Below are 18,677 nucleotides of genomic sequence, written 5' to 3'. Positions count from 1 at the left end.
AGAAGCAATGAGTGTCAAAGCGCCTTGCTCAAGGGCACACGCACCATAACCCCATGCCGGACTCGAAACCACAACCTGCAGCTTTACCTGCAGACCACGAATTCAATGTTCCAGACCACTAGGCCACGGCACTCAATCTAAACAACATTGGCTGACGTTTACGTCGGGAAAAAAGGAAGGACATAGACAGCTATTATTCCGTTCCTGAATTGTGATGCGATTAAGCTAAATGAGTCGTTTGTCGGCTTTTTATGTGGAGAAACAGGCCAAAACAGGGCCACTTCAGCACATCACTTCATCACATCTCTTGGTGTTCCAACTTCCATAATTTTTGTACTAAAGATGGTACCAGCATGCGGTTTTTACATCAGTAATGCGGAGATTGTGCTATTGTCAAATTTTAAAAATATGACGAGAGTCGACAAACAATTCATGTAGCTTGATTGCATCACATATAGATCCACCGAGCACATATTCAATATCAAACATATCATTAAAACACTCTCTGAACAGTATGTGAATGTATATCTAATATAGATTTGCCTAGTTACTTCAACATTTGAATCATTCAAATTCCAATGAAGGATACTTTAATTTCCTTCAAGAACGTCGTTGACTCCATTGTATGGAAGCACTGAAGGTATCACGGTATGAGCTCTAATTTCTTTCATGAATGGTCGATTAAAGCTCAGTCGATTCTTCCTGATACTTAACAAACTGAAACAACTCTAACAAATCCTGGGGAAAAAAAGAATATTTCCACGACATTTCATAATTGTCTCGATTTGTCACAAGACACCGGCAAATAAAGTGTATCAGTATTGTGTACACGTTTTATGAATATTATTCAGAGGCTGTGTTTTTAGGACCTGTTTGTTTGTTTACCACTAGACACTTTAGCACGTTACTGGTCTGTTTGAAACAAAGAGCAAAAGCAAAAACTAATAGACTACAAAGAATATCTTTCCTATCTGTTATCTTCGTTTAGGCCTAAGTGCATCAGTTGGGTCAAAGTTTGAAATGAAGAGGGTTGAGGGTCAGTTTGAAGTCTGCATAACCAGGTGCCGGCCGTGGTTGTGATGGTGGCGTACTGAGGCTATTTCAGCTCCCATTTCGGCAAGTTCCTCAAACTCGACGCAGGCTCTCTTCATTACTTGAAGACAACTGATTTTTAGGGAAACGGAAAAGGTATGTTATTGTATCGGACAAGGTATTAATCCCGTGTTTTTTAAATGTTCCAAATTATACTTAATTGACATGGCAAAGCGCACAGTGTGACCCCTTGAAACGCTGATCTTTGAATTCTAATTTAGGTTTATGAAGGTACTTTAGGTTGTGAAGTTAGCCAATATGGATAAAACATAACTTTCCACACGGAATACGTATGGTTTTGGTGTTTTGAATTTTACGTGAGTTCCTATAACCAGTGTCATTATCAAAATAATCTGGCCTTGTAAAGTTTCATTTTGTTTCTCCCAGATTTCAGCATGAAGCTGCTGTTTGCAGTCTTTCTCGGCTTGCTAGCCACGGTGTCGTCTTCTCCCGTGAAGTCACTCGAGCAGGACTTCGTCGAGTATTCCGCGGACCTCGTGGAGAAAATCAACTTAATGAATACAACTTGGAAGGTAAAACCTTACTTTAATCAAAATTACTGATTATGGTGATGGTGGTGATGGTGGTGATGATGCTGACGACGATGATAATGATAAAAATCTGGTGTTTGTGATGGTACCGGTGTTTGCTTGTCTCCTTGCCCTCCTTTCTCTCGGGTGTCTATAGTTGGATTTGCCTCAAATGTTTTGATGTCGTCATGATAAATTAGGCGTGGCGCCAGTCGCTGCGCTCTCTGTATTTTAAGCGGGGTCGAACTTGAGCCCTCCGTTGGATTTCCCAGACGTGTCTAGCTAAGGGCTGCAATGTCCATATTGTACTGACCAAACATCTTCTCAATGATGGTTGATCGGCGCACTAGTCTCTTGTCGTTGTCTAACATGGTCCTAACGTTCGACGTTCCAAAGTTTAGAAAATGCTTCAGTTTCTTGTTTTGTTTTCGACCGCAGGTCTGGATGGCCAGCCAGGCGCGGTATCCTGCCAAGCTCAGATGGGGTAGGCGGTTGTTAAGGTCCCTATTCAGTATCTCTTCAGTACCTCATGTGGGGAAAGTTTCGCTATCCCTATAGAGGGCTGCTCTGACACCCATGCAGGATACGAATGCCGCATTTACCCCAGTCTACCGCAAATTACCATTACTAGGCCGCCTTTGTGTAGGTTCGTGGCTAAAGACTCCCGGCAACATTCTCAGCCTGTTCCGTAACCAATCCCCCATCGCCACATGGCTTTGATTGGTAGGTCTAGAATGACCATTTGATGTCGCCGAATGACCTGCACCTGAGTGGGTTATATTGAGAAAGGTGTGTGCACTCACAGTCCCTCTCTTTTCCCTGATACACGCCAAGCGCTGTCTGGTACAGTAGCTGCCACGAAATGAGCGACGTGTATGGATGTAGGTTTTATCTCGGAGTGTCCTTTCTCTGAGGCAGATTGCCAACCAAGGCTAACGAGTTCCACCTACCCGGATTTGGAATCACTGTTATCCTTCTCCTAGGTGGACTGCCAACCAAGTCTAACGAGCTGCACCTGTCCAGGTTTGGAATCAGAGTTTGTCTTCTCCTAGATGGACTACCACAAAGGCTATATGAGCTAGAACTACCTAGACCACCTGGTTAAAGTGCCAGTAACATGCTTGCACCCTCTGTAATTTCGTCAAAACAAGGTTGACTGGAGAATCCAGACGGTAGAATATGGTTAGGAGAGGCTAATGTAAAGTGCCCCCCTTGCCATCATGGGGACGCCCATGACCCCAGCACGTCCTAACCTTTTCAGCCCAATCAAATTAACTAGCACATGTGTAACTACTCAACCGCCAGGCGTATTTGCTACCTGTGTTTAAATTATTATGTATGACAGCCATAACACGCATTCAAAATGACACTTTTAAACATGGCAGCCACAGCAACCACGTGCTTTCAAAACAACAACAACATCATGAACATGCTTATTCCCCACAAAACAGACACTTGCAAAATCTATCCGTTTTATACTATCTTGTGCTTTATTTTTTTTCAGTAAAAAATCGAATACACCGCATTTTCTTTGTTGTACAGGCTGGCGCCAACTTTGCCAGGGAGACTGCTGCATCCCTACTGGAGCGGTTCAGCACACCAGGGTTGTCACTAGAGAAAGCCCCCAAAGCCCCCATAGTCAAGCACGGCAGAGCTGGTGCCCTACCCACGGAATTCGACGCCCGTACTCAATGGCCACACTGCCCGTCCATAGGTCGTGTCCATGACCAAGGCCGCTGCAATGGAGGATATGTAAGAATCGTGATTAATTAATTTGACGACGTTTTCACGAAGTGACAAAAAGTCGGAAAATCGATCATTTTTAGATTATGAGTTTTGCTGGCAAATTAATTGCACTTGACAAAAAGAACAATGGACCAAGTTTCAAAGCAAAATATTGTTTACTTTTATAGTTATGGTAAACAAACAATTGACAAAAAGCCTGAACTTTGTATTGTTCTGTTTTCACGAAGTGACCAAAACAAACCTCGTTAGCAGGGCCGCGCCAGAGGGCAAATGTATTAATAATTATGTTATCAGAGTAAACACAATGCCACACACTTTTATGAAAGTTGTTATTTTTCACACGTTTTTGAAAAAAAAAGTCATAAGTAGTACTTCGTTTACTTTCAGGTTATGGTTGTTTGTATTTTATTTTATTGCCAAGTGTGAAAACAGATTTCGTGAGAAATCTCCGCCACGAACTCGCATGAATAAGTATGATACATACGTACTGTCCAAACCGCCCAGCGCTGCTTTAATAATTATGTTATCAGAGTAAACACAATGCCACACATTTTGATGAAAATGGTTATTTTTCCCAAGGTTTTCAAAAAATCATACGAAGGAAAAACCTAATGAAAGTGCGTTCTAGCAATCCCCTATTTACACATTACCAAGACACAGAATAGACAATCGTCGATCAATCAATTAATTAATTACTCAATCAAAACCACCAAAATCAATCATTCCATCCATCAATCCAATCCGATCAATTAAACTAAAACCACCAAAAATCATCAATCGATCAATCGATTAATCGATCATCCCATCAACCATCAACCCATCAACCGATCCACCGATCAATTGATTCGGTCGATCAATCGATCAATCATTCCATGTAACCAATTCAACATGTAATTATCGTTTCAATCGATCAACCCATCAACCATCAACCGATCAACCGATCAACCGATCAACCGATTCACCGATCAACCGATCAACTGATTCGGTCAATCAATCGATCAATCAATGCAATCAATCCAACATGTATTTGTCGATGTTGCGTTGTTGTCATAGGCTCTCTCCGCGGCGGCGGCAATATCGGATCGACACTGTATTACTTTTCCAGGCTTACATTGGAATTTCTCTGCTGAGGACGCTGTGACCTGCATGACCCCCACAATCGGATTGGATGGGTGAGAGTCAATTACTATTTTCAGCAAAAAGACAGTCCTGCTGTCAAAGGCGGATTGGGGGAGGGGGGGCACCAAAGGGACATGCTCCCGCCTCCCCCCCCCCTCCTCCACCCTACAGTGTTTTCTTTTTACAATTTCTTTATCAACTTAATCCGAAGAGGAGTGCAGACGACTGTTGTCCAATCGATACTACAATCATCTCATCGCCCTGTAGGGACTGATGACGAAAACGGCTTATAAAAAAAACGGTGGGCAGAGAGCGCCCTCAGCGTCAAACTAGGTTCAGCACAAGTCAGGACAAAAACTGCAGAGGAGGAATAAGACCAAGAGAAGGCATTTCATTGTTTGTATTGTTCACTTGTACATTGTTGGTTTCATTTGGGACCCAATTCTTGTAATTAGTACTTGTGAGGAGTCGATTGAAAACTGGAACCAAGGCTGGTGTTTGGATGTTAATTGACCTATCGCCATTTGCGAGTTAGCCACGCCCCTTATTCAACCCTATGGATTTGTTGTTCACCAAGTTTTGTTTGTCTCATATCATGCGCGTTCCGCGCCCATTTGTGTATCATGTAATAGGACAATAGTTCACAAGCTGCGTTGACGCTAATCTAATGCGATTCTACCGCGATAGGTCAATTCTGCAATTCTGAGACAAACAAAACTTAGTGTACACAAATTCCACAGGGTTGTCTGAGGGGCGTGGCTAACTCGCAATTTGCGATAGGCCAAATGCGCCATACAAATAACGAAGCGCTGTTTCATATTTGTGTTGTTAGCTGCACAGGCGGCTACAGTTCGGATACTTGGAGATACTGGGTCCAACACGGACTAGTGAGCGGAGGCGGGTTCAATACATCAAGCGGATGCAGACCGTACGCCTACAAGCCCTGCGATCACTATGAAAAGGGTAGCTACGGCCCGTGCCAGGCTCGACCCTCCTCAGCCGTCTGTCACGAAAGCTGTATAGCCGGCTACCCAGTTCACTACACAGCGGACAAGAGGAAAGGTATACATTTGTTGGCCCCGCCACACGAGGGCGCTACGACCTCTACATTCTTTAAGCTGCCATAGTTGTTGATGATGCTGCTCAGGGGCGGATCGTGGAATGTTTGCCGTGGGTGCTTTCATTAACAAATCAATGTTGAAATGCTGACAGCTTTTATTTGTTTGGTCTGGACACTTGGATCCATAAAATCAATAGGTTGGTTGGGGGGGGGTGGGGTGCTTGTACCATACTTTTATTAGTGGCGCTGTAAATACAGAAATAATGTCAAACCGGATTTTTTTTTTTTTTTATTTATTCTATGGGGAAAACAAATTTTGTTTTGACTGAGCAGGGGGTTCACCCACCTCTCCATTGAACCGCACCTGCCTTTGCAAGCACTTGTAAATAACGTTAAGTAATTATATAGCTTTCCAACAGAGATCGAACACTTTCTTGTTACCCCTAATCATGGGGCCAATGAAACATTCCAAATACATGTACAATCTCAGCTCCCTTGGGAGTATACAGCCCAATATAGCCGTTTCGGCTGAACATGCCTTGTGCGTCCTATATTTGTGGATAACATGACATAAGAATTCATTATAATAAAATGCCGCAAAGTATGTGTTTGTCCACAAACTAAATCTAGATTTAGTATTGTCTCTGTCTCAATGCTTCAGGTGCAACCTATTATAGAACTGGAACTGACGAAACGGATATTCAGCGTGAGATCATGGATAACGGGCCCGTGAATGCCGACATGACCCTTTACGAAGACTTCTTTACCTACCGATCAGGTACGCCTTGAACATTTCGGGCGATTCACAATGCAATGGGCCACCAAGAGTCTTCCACGGAGTTTTCGTTTGTTTCCCCCAAGTGCATAGTGGGAGATGGTCGACAAATTCGCAGCGCGGGACATTGTTAATTGGAAAATTGTTAGTTTTCTGGTCAGTAGCTTTTGTAAGCGTATGATTCGAGGATCTGTTTGCCCTTCTTGTCTTGTTATCAATATGGTGTTTTGTGTAAGGCGGCAAAACGCAATGCCCCAGTCTAAACAAAATTAGCTCATGGAGTTGTCTACTGATACTCATTCAATAATTTCAAATTAGTTTAGTCGGAAAAGGGGGGTATCGTGCACCCTCGGAAATCAATTTCTAATCAACGGGTCTAGGTCAGAAAAAATGCGTAGAAAACGATTTGCTATGTTAAAAAATTCAAAAAATGTCCCACGTATTGTTTTTATGCAAATTAGTGCCGCCATTACCGAAAAATCTATTTTTAATTATATCTCAGCCAATATTGCAGATAACTGAACGAACTAGGTGTCTAAACCCATGTTTTCAAGGTCAGAGATCACAATAAAACTATTTTGGAAGTCACCACATGTGTCTGTGGCATAGGAATATGCAAATTAGTGCCGCTAATACCGGAACATCATGTTTTTGGCATATCGCGGCCAATATAGAACATAACTACACCAGTAAGGTGTCTAAACCCATGTTTTGATGGTCAAGTATCATTAGAAGACCATTCACGAAGTAACTATGTGTGTCTTTGGCATGAAAATATGTAAAATATTAAGTGTCGGTTTATCAGATATTTGATTTTTAGCCAATATCTCGGCCAATATTGCACATAACTACACAAGTAAGGTGTCTAAACCCATGTTTTGAGGGTCAGGTATCATTAGAAGACCATTTACGAAGTAACTATGTGTGTCTTTGGCATGAAAATATGTAAATTCTAATTTGCCGGTTTATCAAAAAATTGATATTTAGCCAATATTATATTCAATTTCAGCCAATAGTACAATTTATTTTAAATATGATGGCTTAAAATAAACTTTGATCATTATTGCTTATCAAAAACCCTTCTGTCAACATTAGCTGCAATATTGGCCGAGATATTGGCTAAAAATCAAATTTCCGATAAATCGACACTTTTGAATTTGCATATTTACCTGCCAAGGACACGCATAGTTACTTCGTGAATGGTCTTCTAATGATACCTGACCCTCAAAACATGGGTTTAGACACCTTACTTGTGTAGTTATGTGAAATATTGGCCGAAATATTAGCTAAAAATCAAATATCTGATAAACCGACACTTTATAATTTACATATTTTCATGCCAAAGACACACATAGTTACTTCGTGAATGGTTTTCTAATGATACTTGACCCTCAAAACATGGGTTTAGACACCTTACTGGTGTAGTTATGTGCTATATTGGCCGAGATATGCCAAAAACATGACTTTCCGGTATTTGCGGCACTAATTTGCATATTCCTATGCCACAGACACATGTGGTGACTTCCAGAATAGTTTTATTGTGATCTCTGACCTTGAAAACATGGGTTTAGACACCTAGTTCGTTCAGTTATCAGCAATATTGGCTGAGATATAATTAAAAATAGATTTTTCGGTAATGGCGGCACTAATTTGCATAAAAACAATACGTGGGACATTTTTTGAATTTTTTAACATAGCAAATCGTTTTCTACGCATTTTTTCTGACCTAGTCACGTTGATTAGAAATTGATTTCCGAGGGTGCACGATACCCCCCTTTTCCGACTGAACTAAATGGGCTGTGTTTTGTCGATCGTATACTTGAAAAATGGACTCTCCATGGCAAAATATTGGTGGCGCACTTCATTGTTAGTTTCCTGAAAAGAAGAAGGGGCAGCTTAGTGTCCTCGTTGTACCTATCCGAACCACTTTTACTTGTTAGCCGGGCAGTTCTATTGTATATTGGAGCACCCCATGAAGCCAAGGGAATAGGCTAAACACGTCCCATTGTGTAAACGGCTCAATTGTGTACACAGCTGTCTGAAAATACTTTCTGAAAATAGCTTTTCTGAATGAATTGAATAATTGTTTGTGGGCTCTGTTACAAGCCTTGCCTACAATTTATGTAACCCGAAACATTCCAAACACGACCGTATATTGCTTGGGTGGCAGCACCAAAGTTCTAAAGAGGCGAGTAGAGTCCCGTCATTTGCTGTCAGTGACTCAAGTTGAGTCAATTACCTGTTGGGAAAGAAATGAACTCGATTCAGACTCGAGTCGAGTCATTGACTCGAGTCATTACATTTCTGACATTAATACATGGATCGATGTTGCTGTTCAAGTCGTTGTTATCATCATCAATACCCTAATAGAATTTTCTGTATCTTTTTAATCGGCATAAAAAGGTGTGTATCAGCATAAGACTGAACAATCGATGGGCTTTCATGCGGTCAAGATCATAGGTTGGGGCGTGGAGAACAATCAGAAATATTGGTTGTGTGTTAACTCATGGAACTCCGAGTGGGGCGATAAAGGTAACGTGCAATGCGTTCATTGTGATATACCAAAGTCTTATAGTGCTAGTGTCTACAACATTTAGGTATTCAAGGCGCTTGAAATTATGTCTATTATTAGAGACAGGTAAATAAGTACATGAGAAATACGAGACCCATTTATGTAGCCCCTTCTCTTAGTGATACGTGTTACTTAGTTCTTTAACATGCATAACACAACACAAAGGACCTAAGCAATAACGGTAAAGGACGAAGCAATAATGGTCAAGTGCCTTGCTCAAGAACACAAGTACCATGTTCCAACGGTCAAGATTCGAACCCAACTACCACTGCACACGAGTCGAACACCGTAACCATTGGACCACAGCACCCCACACATTGATAATATTAGCATTTATCCTGGTGACGTCACACTTTGTTTACGTGTGCGCTTTTCTGAGTGGCTACGACCCCCCCCCCCCACCTCCCCCACACACACTCCCGATGCTTCATAATGAGATTGCCTGGCCTACGATTTATCACAGGTCCTTATATATGCAAACTTCAGTTCAGGGAACCAGACTTAAAAATAATTTTAGTAAATAAACAGATGAATCAATTTGATTTGTCAAAATTGTACAATTTTTAAAATCTTTTCAATGTACCTTTGTTGGCGTCTAATAACATCAATGTGCAAAATTGCTCCGCGATTCCAAATGATCCAATAAAATGTTAGATCACAACATTTGTTTAACTGAATAATTTTTTTGTACGTGTAACTTGTTTCCATTTATTCCACATTAATTATTTGCTGATGTGATTTTTGTTTTCAACAGGAATGTTCAAGATCCTCCGTGGGACGAATGAATGCCGTATGGAATCTAATGTGCATGGCGGCAAGATATATCGGTAGCAGCTTCGATTTGTTTTCAGTGACAAATAACATAAAAAATTAAATACAGAATGTACCAAAAAGGCAGTACTCCAGCGAAATATAACTATCTTGAAAATAATGACCTTCAACGCTTTCACTGTGCTTGCATCTTAAATAAAACCGTGGTTTACCTAGACCTGCCTCAAGTCGGACTTCAGTCACATTTTTCAACGGGGTAGATGGTTGATCCCCATGGATTATCAAAGGTGCAGGAATCATGTGACAATTTGGACAGTGTGTGCTTTACTCCTTGTTACAAAGTGGCCTGCCCATGGACACGCACCATGCAGACTACACAGGCTGGACTCGAACCCCCAATCTGCATATCGAAATACCTGCAGCAGCTGCATGATTTTCGATTTGATGAACATACCACAAGGGTACGCCATCAACGTGACTCGTAATGATCGTGAATTTAATCATTTACATACGTCATGATTATAAATTTTACTCTTAGAAATCTCGCGTTACTCTCTTGCAAATTGAAGAGGGTCTTTAATTTGTATGTTTGTTTAATTCGAAACTGTCGTTTGTTTCGTCACGAACATTACTTAATTGTTTTGTTGCGTAACTGTATACCCTAATAATAATTAATGAATAATTTATCAACTACATGTATAGTGTCTTAGAGGATTAACATAAACACCGTTCGTTTGTGCCAAGATAAATAATATCTGCCGCCTTCCGCTCCGCCAGTCACACGATGTAATGCCACTGCCCCTAGAAAAGTATGAAGGGGAAATAATAATTACATGAATGGAAATGACAATAATTAATTGTAAAATAATAAGTACATGAATGGACCTTGTTTGTCCCTTAATAATCAATTCCTCTAGAACCTTTAACTGAATGTCGTCTTTTCCTTGCTAAAATAAATCTCCTACTGGCCAACTTCCCGCTAAAAAGTTACTTTCATTGTATCCATCACTATACCGACGGATTTGCATTAATCAGATGAACTACGCCCTCTACTGTCCACTTCAAACGACTGGTTTCATCTCCTGTGTACACCTGCATGCATTGCATGCGGGTATAAGCTAAAACTCACGCGTTTACACAATGTTGACAAGGGTCGCTTCAACACCAACCTCGTCCCCCAGTGCTTACTTTATTTCCAACCTCGTTTCCAATAGTAAGCCCTGGATAGGAAACTTTCTTCCTGTATCCTGATTCGATACCGCAATTTGCTAGTAATGGATTCATATCGTGTAGTTGGTGTTGTTAATTCCAACGTGCATTACGTGTTGTCACGATCATTGTAATTATAACGTCCACACCTTCTCAAAAATATCCCTTTCCTTTCCAGTTTGCTTATATCAATATGAAATGTGATACTGCATTGATGACTGAACGCTTTGAGGTGTGCCAGCATCGGAATGGCCTTGGCTTTCTTCCGAAAGGAAACTGAATTCGTGCTAACCCTCGAGGTAGTTCTTGAAATGGATAATCCGGCTTCACTAACCGAGTCAGTGTTGTCAGGACAATTATTTGCAGTATCTACCTCAGCCATGAGTGAGTAGCAGCACTCTGTTTCAAATCGCTAACTTTGATGTAGCCTTGGGAACAGCATTTGCCACATAAATTCGGTACCTTCTGAGCGAACCCTATTAATGAGGCACTATGATGTGATGCCTTTGGTGCTCATGGTGGTTCACTGTACTATTACAACAATAAAAAAAACCTCACATTAGTAACAATTACAGAAAAACATAAACCACTGTGATCAAGTTACTAAATATATGCGTTTGAGCCTTCACTTGACATACTGCGTACGTTATCGCTGTGTAAGTTATCGCACCAAAATATGAAATCTTGACTTACAAAAGTTTCTAATAATCCTATCAAATCACTCAGAATACGATGAATTGTAACCATTGTAACCACCTTCATAATTTTTGGGGGACAAATTCGGTACATATCAATTATTTGCGAATCATCGGAATCACAAAGAGTTTAAACTATGATCTCACAAAAGTACGATACCGAAAGAGGGCGCTATAACGAAAGTACAGGAACCCAAATAATTGTACCGCAACAAACTTATTATCGATCAAAGGTATGCGTGATTATAAATTGAAAGTTAAGAAAACACTTTGAAAGAACAACTATGATTAAACCAGAATAAAATTTCCCAAATTGCCGTTACAGGCAGTATAAATAGAAAATTTAACAGGTGCCATACCACGGTGCTTCTAGACAAACAATTTCTTGCTCACGGAACCGTCGTCCATTTCACAGGGTGGTTCAACAGTAAACAAAGCGAAAGGTGCGTTAACCGTGGAGTATCACGTGCGTACTATCGTTAACTCGCCAACGCTCTGCAGAGAAACGATCTGCTCTCATTTATTAACAGTTGACGTGCTTCACGGCGGAAAACATACTGTGATGATGATAAAAGGGACACATTTGTCTTTCATTTATCAAACAAAAAGGCTGTAAGGCAAAGTGATTGCCAGACATGTACATTATTGCATTTGTTACCACACTCATGAACTACATATTGATTAAAGCTTTCAATCAACAGCCAAAAATTATCTGATATTCAATATAAAACTCCGACTCAGTGCAGGATACGCCTGGCGTCAGTGGCCTACCATGAGGATACAATTATTGATATGATCAGTTACATGCTCGCTACAAGCATGGAATTTACATTGCTCGAAGGATATTCGACCTTCTGTAGAGGAAAGCCTAATTTCATTGATAGCGGCGGGGAAACTACGATGAAAACTGATGACAAACACTGGCTACTTTGACGTTGTCACATAACTTTCTGAGCAGCATCCTGTGTTCTAGTCCCACTGCGGAAGGTTAACACAAGAAGTTCAGTCAATCTTTTAAGGCAGCGTTCTTTAGCTGTTTGAAAAAAAGCATGCAGCAACAGAGTTGACGTTGAGATGGCACAATTGGGACTTTTTCAAGTAATACAGTATTGGACTATTTGCAATGGTAGGACGTAAAACTTGTGCTAGGGGCCACTGTCATCCTGCTGCTTCACCCACGATTTTCTACCAACAGAAACTCCGGGGATTTCATCAACACTGTGAGCGTCAATCAGCGAAAAGCATGGTTAGTTCTGAGGAAGGATTTGAATAATCCCCAGACGCACAAGCGGGGATTTGTTAAAGCTTTGTATATAAAACACTCAAATGTGTTCGTTACACATTACTTTTTAAGTATTCGATTGTCCCGAATTCAGGAACCAGAGAGACTGTAAAAATCATTAATAGAGCATCATAATAATTGAGCGTACCAAATTGTTTATGAAATCATGAGCGTCAACACAAATATTAACAATGAATGCAACTGAGGAACACAATGAGGAAATAGCTGGAGTGAAGCGGGTGTGTCAGATCATGGCAGCAGAAGGAGTTATTGGTGTCTTAGGGAACCTCTTAGTGTGTTACGTCATCCTACGCGTCAAATTCTTACACAACATGACGAACTACCTGCTGGTGAATTTGGCTGTTGCTGATATGCTGCTGTGTCTGGAAGAAACCTTGTATTATCTAACATCAGACTGTAAGCTTATTGCCTTTGCTCCAGTAAGCAACGGGGTGAGAGACTTGTTCTGCAGAATTCTGGCATCGAGGTTTTTGGCATGGGCATTGACCTATACCTCTGCCTACAATCTCTGTGTGGTTACATTGGAGAGGTATATTGCCATAGTACACCCTCTACACTATGCGAGAAAACTCACAACAGGACGGATGGTTACTTTAATTACATTGGTGTGGGTAATATCATTTCTGATATCTTTACCTCTACTATTCACAATCGAAACAAGCAGTTACCCCGATCGGATTTGCTTAATCAAATATCCTCACTTGTTATTTCCAATTATATTCAGCATATATTCATTTCTTTTGGGATACTTGTTGCCCCTAACATTAATGATTGTGGCTTATTATAAGATGCAGGTCACTCTAAAAAGACAAGCAAAGGCTCTGAACCTGCAACATGCAAGAGCAGCAGCCTATGATCTTGTGATTGCTAGACAGAACCTGGTCAGCATGCTTAAAACTGTCTTAGGAGCTCTTATTCTCTTATGGACACTGGATTATGTAACTATTCTTCTCTGCTTGCAACATACAGAGGAGGCTCAGTTCTTGTTCTGTGGATCGAAGGGCTACCACTATACCACATTGTTCGCTAGTTTACTATTTACTTTTAATTCAGTCATTAATCCCATCATCTATGAGTTCAAATACAAGAAATTCAGGCAAGGCCTTAAGGTAGCTTTCTGCAGCTGCTTCAAAAGGCAGGGTGGAAACAGAGTTGACGTTGAGATGGTACCATTATGACTTTTAAGAAATGCATTATCTGGCTGTATCAATATATCACAGAGAAGCGTGGTAGTAAACTCAGAGCAAAGTGTGTTAACCGTAGAGGAGAAACAATACCCATGCGAACATACACGTACTACATTTTTAGTAAACAAATCGAGGCTCTTTATATGCTCTTGTCTCCCACGAAAACGGGAACGGTTACCACTGTTTTTCTCTTCAACCAACATTCGGTCTAGCTATTGACCACAGTCTGTGGAAGATTCACTGATATTCAGCCATGCATGAAACATTATGTACAGGCCTTTGTTTGTGACTACCCAAAAACACTACCAACACGATGTTCAGAATAGGCCTACCTGCATCAACACAATTGCAATAATTGGCCTCTGGACAATGAAACAAATAATACGAATAATAGAGCAGCATATCAGATAAATGGAATTACATTTATTTAATTGTATTATAGCTTGTTTGTTTTGCTATGGTCTATATACAACACTGTCTCCAAGTAATTTATTTCATGTGACTGTTTCGTCCGACTGACAACTCAATGATTATGTTCCGACCAGCTTTGCTGGCAAAATAGGCCCTTCTTTTCTGCAGAATTCAAGCACCCGTGTTTCTTACATGGACTACTGGCTATGCAGCAGCTTACGATCTCTGTATGATAGCATAAGAGATATACACGTGTGATGATAATTCCGTTGCATTATGCAAGGCCCCAAACAGCATCACGGAAGAAATGTTGATCGCTTTAAAGCGGGAATTTTTGAGGGTTAATCCTTGGATATGAAAAGTTTAATTTTGCAAGTAGTACAAACATGTTGCATAACAGTACGCAGAACTGTTGAAGGTAATTTTAAAATGTAATTTGTTCTCGTAGGTGTAACGACGATGCTTTGTAGTGAAATGCATATACTTTTCTGACTTGTTTCACAGTATTCGTGCCTTCAAATCTAAAGCTACAATGACGTTTTGGCTCAGCCAATCCGCAATGAACTAAAAATATCGTCCCAATTCTTAACTAATTATCGGACGTGATTTTTGTAGTTTCTGCTGTTTTGTAAATAATTTAAAAAAACCGGTAAAACTGTTCGAATCATATCCGATAATTAAAGCAATTATTGCTGAGACATATGTACAAGTTGTGAAGTTATTGCTTTTAATACCATACACGTATTCCTTAATACCGGCTCTGACAGACAGTCTGTGATCACATGCGCTGTCACTGCGTCCTGAAAAAATAGCTGTGGCGCAACAACAACTACTAGGATGGCAGTGAGAACCACATAGGTCTCCTGATGGGCGCCGGAGGGTCTAGACTTGACCCAAGTCGGACTTATTCTGCTGTGCTCAATCCGTACGCTTACTTTGCTTCCATACGCGTAATATTAATGGCCTTAGCTTATATAGGGCGCCCTCATCTGTTTGCCGTTCCGTGATCCTGCCTACGTGTGTGTGATGTCATCAATGTCGCGCAGTAAGTCCGACTAAGCCAGTTAGACCCCCCCCCTCCCTTCCCCAGTATATGTAGTTAGTCATATTTGCATATGCATCACATGATTATGCATCATATATGCCAACAGTTCGACAATCAATGTAGTACCAGGTGAAAATTGCAGTTGAAACCAGTTAAAATTTCAACGGGTTTTAACTGGTTTCAACTGGTTTCAATTGGGATAAACTGGTGTTCAACTAGTTCCTGTTGGATTCAACTGGTTTTAACTGGTAGCTCAACTGGATTCAGCAGAAACCAGTTGAAACCAGTTGAAGAAACCAGTTACCAACTGGCAATTCTTGTGGTGTCAACAGAAACCAGTTGAAACCAGTTGAATTAGCAACCAACTGATATCCGCGTTTCAACACTGGACCAGTTGAAACCAGTTGCAGAAACCAGTTAATCAATTGGCAATGTCAAGATGATCCAAATTTAAAACCAACAGGGACGCAATTGAAACCAGTTGATGAAACCAGCTTCCAACTGGTAATTCTTAAGATATGGATGGAAAGTTAATTATACCAGCTGTGAATTATTTCTTTTGTGGTCAACAGGAAGCACTTTTTGCCAATTGCTCGTATGATATATTTTATTTTATACTTTTTTGCTTTGTGGATCATTGTTTCTCAGTGTTTGCATGGAGCAATTATAATGAGAAAGAGAAGAACATTGACTAAAGATTTATGTAGAAAACCAGCCAACATGATCCGAGACTGCACATCATCATGTTTGTAGCGGTTGCGGTTTAATAATATGATGGTTCTACCCCCACCCCCCCCCCATCATGCACTGATACTGTATGGGAATTAATTATTAATTAAGTTAGGCCACATCGCGTTAGCATGCATGCAGCTCAGTTCAACTAGCACATTCAAATTGCTAAAGACGGAGCAGGCACAAATGTACATCGTTTTCTCCAAGAAAACACTGATTATCTGTATTGTATTCAGTTCCAAATACGCTTCCAAATGCATCACACATGTCTGTAAACATACAAGTCAGGGTTATTCCTGCAGCACCATGGTCTTTGCCGAATGGGAGATAGTTTGGACAGGAGCTTTCGTTTCTTTTCTGGAGCCCTGATCTTGCTAAGCCTACTGTTTGTTGTTGTAGGCCCTACTTGTCAGTTTGTACTGTTTTCAAATGTCCACAGTTTTTTTATTTGTATCTTACAGCATAGATTCCGTCACATTTGTTCTACATTTTGTGTTTGATCATATAATTATTTGCCTAACATGCTTAAAATGTGTTCGTGATCAGCTGGCCATGCTGGTGAGAGAAGGCTCATATCCAAGCAATATACATTGTGTACATTTACTAGCACGACTAGGCCTAGGGTCCTATATAATACTCGAAGCAGTCACAATGATGAATATGAGTTTGGACTGTTTTGGATTCTGTCGTATTCCCATACAATGCAAGAAACAATTAACACACCTTTGATTATTTCAGGGATCAGAAGAGTATTGGATAAAGCAAAGTAAATGAAATATTGGTGGAATCAGGATACAAATTAATGGCGGATCACAATTTCTTCGGCATTACAGAAGTTAATCAGGCTACTTTCAATATAATGTTAAGACTGAAAATGTTAAAAGCCACATTACCGGCACACTTTCGCAAAAAAATGGTTCGGCCAGCTTTCTATGCAACTCCTCACTGGCCGAGGGTTTTGTGCGTAAACCTTATCAGTCAACCGATAACGCTCAATTGACTTAGGCAAAACCGCAAGTCCCAGCATAACGAATAAGTTAACCGGACCATTTGTTCCAAGAGTGGTCTCTAATGTGAAGTGCACTAGTAGTATTACCGGTGTCACATGAAAATCCGACTCCTATGAAAATCGGACCCCTATTTCCCTATAATTGGTTGATCCCTGGCACGTGACAGGTCACTCTCCTGAAACGATCCTAAAAATAGCATAGTATCGTACTCAAGCGTGCGCAGTACTACCAATGAGTCCACATTTCATGGAGTCGGATATTCACACTACACCGGCTTGCATGACCCGTTGAACTGATCACAGCATGCATCATATTCACTCAATGGAAACCAGTTTTAAACTGTTTGGGCATACCCAGGGTATAAAGAAATGGAATCAAATAGAGCGTGCATGTAGAACCTATAGCAGCTAATTATGTGGGAACAGGGAGTTTTGGCAACATAGGCCTATACATAGCGGTACTGTTGCCAAAAGCGGGGCGCGTATTTTTTTTTCCTAGGAGGGTTAGATGCAATGTCATGAATAATTCAGTTTTTCCTTTGAATCATTGCAAGACTTAGGTTTTCGTTCTATTTTCTCATTAATTTAAAATTATCTCAGTGATAAATTTGGAGAAGAAAAATAGCTGATGAAAATGAGCAGCGACGACGTGGATTCGAACCAGGGATCTTTGTATCCATAGCTCATCTCGCTATCCACTAGGCTACTGTGTGGTAGCTCGACGACAACCGTTCTTTAAAATGCTTTAATGTATTGTAACTAGTTGAGTAACTAACAACAATGCTGTTGATGTCATTGTCCGTTCTCATGGATAAACATGAATTATTCATGACATTGCCCCTAACCCTTCTAGGAATAAAAATTACGCTACTCCTCTTTATAACTTCATAGCCTAAACAAATGGTATCGAAATATATGGTTTGGGAACAGGGCCCACTGACCCGCGACCAGCTGGCAGGACCGTCACTAGTAGTGTTGTATAACCTCGCATTTAAAAGCCAATCTGTTAATTTCTGCTAATTTGGGTATAGACCTGATGCACAAAATGCTAAGGATTTTCCATTCCGAATAATCTTTGCACTTGATGAGGACCAGCTTTAAAAGCCGTCCTTTTTATTTTTAACTAGCCTCACATTATGTTTGCTTGTGGGATATTCCCAACTATTTTTTTCTTTACCAAAAAAAGGACACTATGATATGAGCTCATCCTCGTCGATTTTTTTTTTAGGACCAAAATTTTCCAACAGTCCCGCGGAAACTGTATTGCAGTTGCAGCATCAGCGTCTTGTGAGTCATCTATATGCACTGCAAATGCAATTTTGTGAGCGCTGCCTGTGCCCGTTCAGTGACTCATATTTCCCATGGAAATCTTGTCCTTGTTTGCGATGTGAATTCAAAATTACACAACAGCATTAAACCAA

The 18,677-nt window shown here is 40.6% G+C and overlaps 2 protein-coding genes across 2 annotated transcripts; both read left to right on the top strand.

Moving 5' to 3' along the window:
• The first annotated feature begins 1,482 nt into the window (after positions 1-1,482).
• Positions 1,483-10,602, top strand: LOC119725060 (cathepsin B-like cysteine proteinase 3). Its single transcript, XM_038196423.1, has 7 exons — positions 1,483-1,625; positions 3,165-3,374; positions 4,422-4,540; positions 5,320-5,549; positions 6,209-6,325; positions 8,726-8,854; positions 9,649-10,602. The coding sequence occupies exons 1-7, from the start codon at positions 1,488-1,490 to the stop codon at positions 9,723-9,725; spliced, it is 1,020 nt and encodes a 339-aa protein (XP_038052351.1). The 5' UTR covers positions 1,483-1,487; the 3' UTR covers positions 9,726-10,602.
• A 2,440-nt stretch (positions 10,603-13,042) lies between these two features.
• Positions 13,043-14,050, top strand: LOC119725059 (neuromedin-U receptor 2-like). Its single transcript, XM_038196422.1, has one exon. It carries the CDS (start codon positions 13,043-13,045, stop codon positions 14,048-14,050), a length of 1,008 nt encoding a protein of 335 aa, XP_038052350.1.
• The last annotated feature ends 4,627 nt before the right edge of the window (positions 14,051-18,677 follow it).

The sequence above is a fragment of the Patiria miniata genome, unplaced genomic scaffold (genome assembly GCF_015706575.1).
Source record: "Patiria miniata isolate m_02_andy unplaced genomic scaffold, ASM1570657v1 HiC_scaffold_18, whole genome shotgun sequence".
In the NCBI taxonomy this organism is placed as follows: domain Eukaryota; kingdom Metazoa; phylum Echinodermata; class Asteroidea; order Valvatida; family Asterinidae; genus Patiria; species Patiria miniata.
The sequence above is the reverse complement of the archived record's forward strand: the minus strand, read 5'-3'. Positions and strand labels throughout refer to the sequence as shown.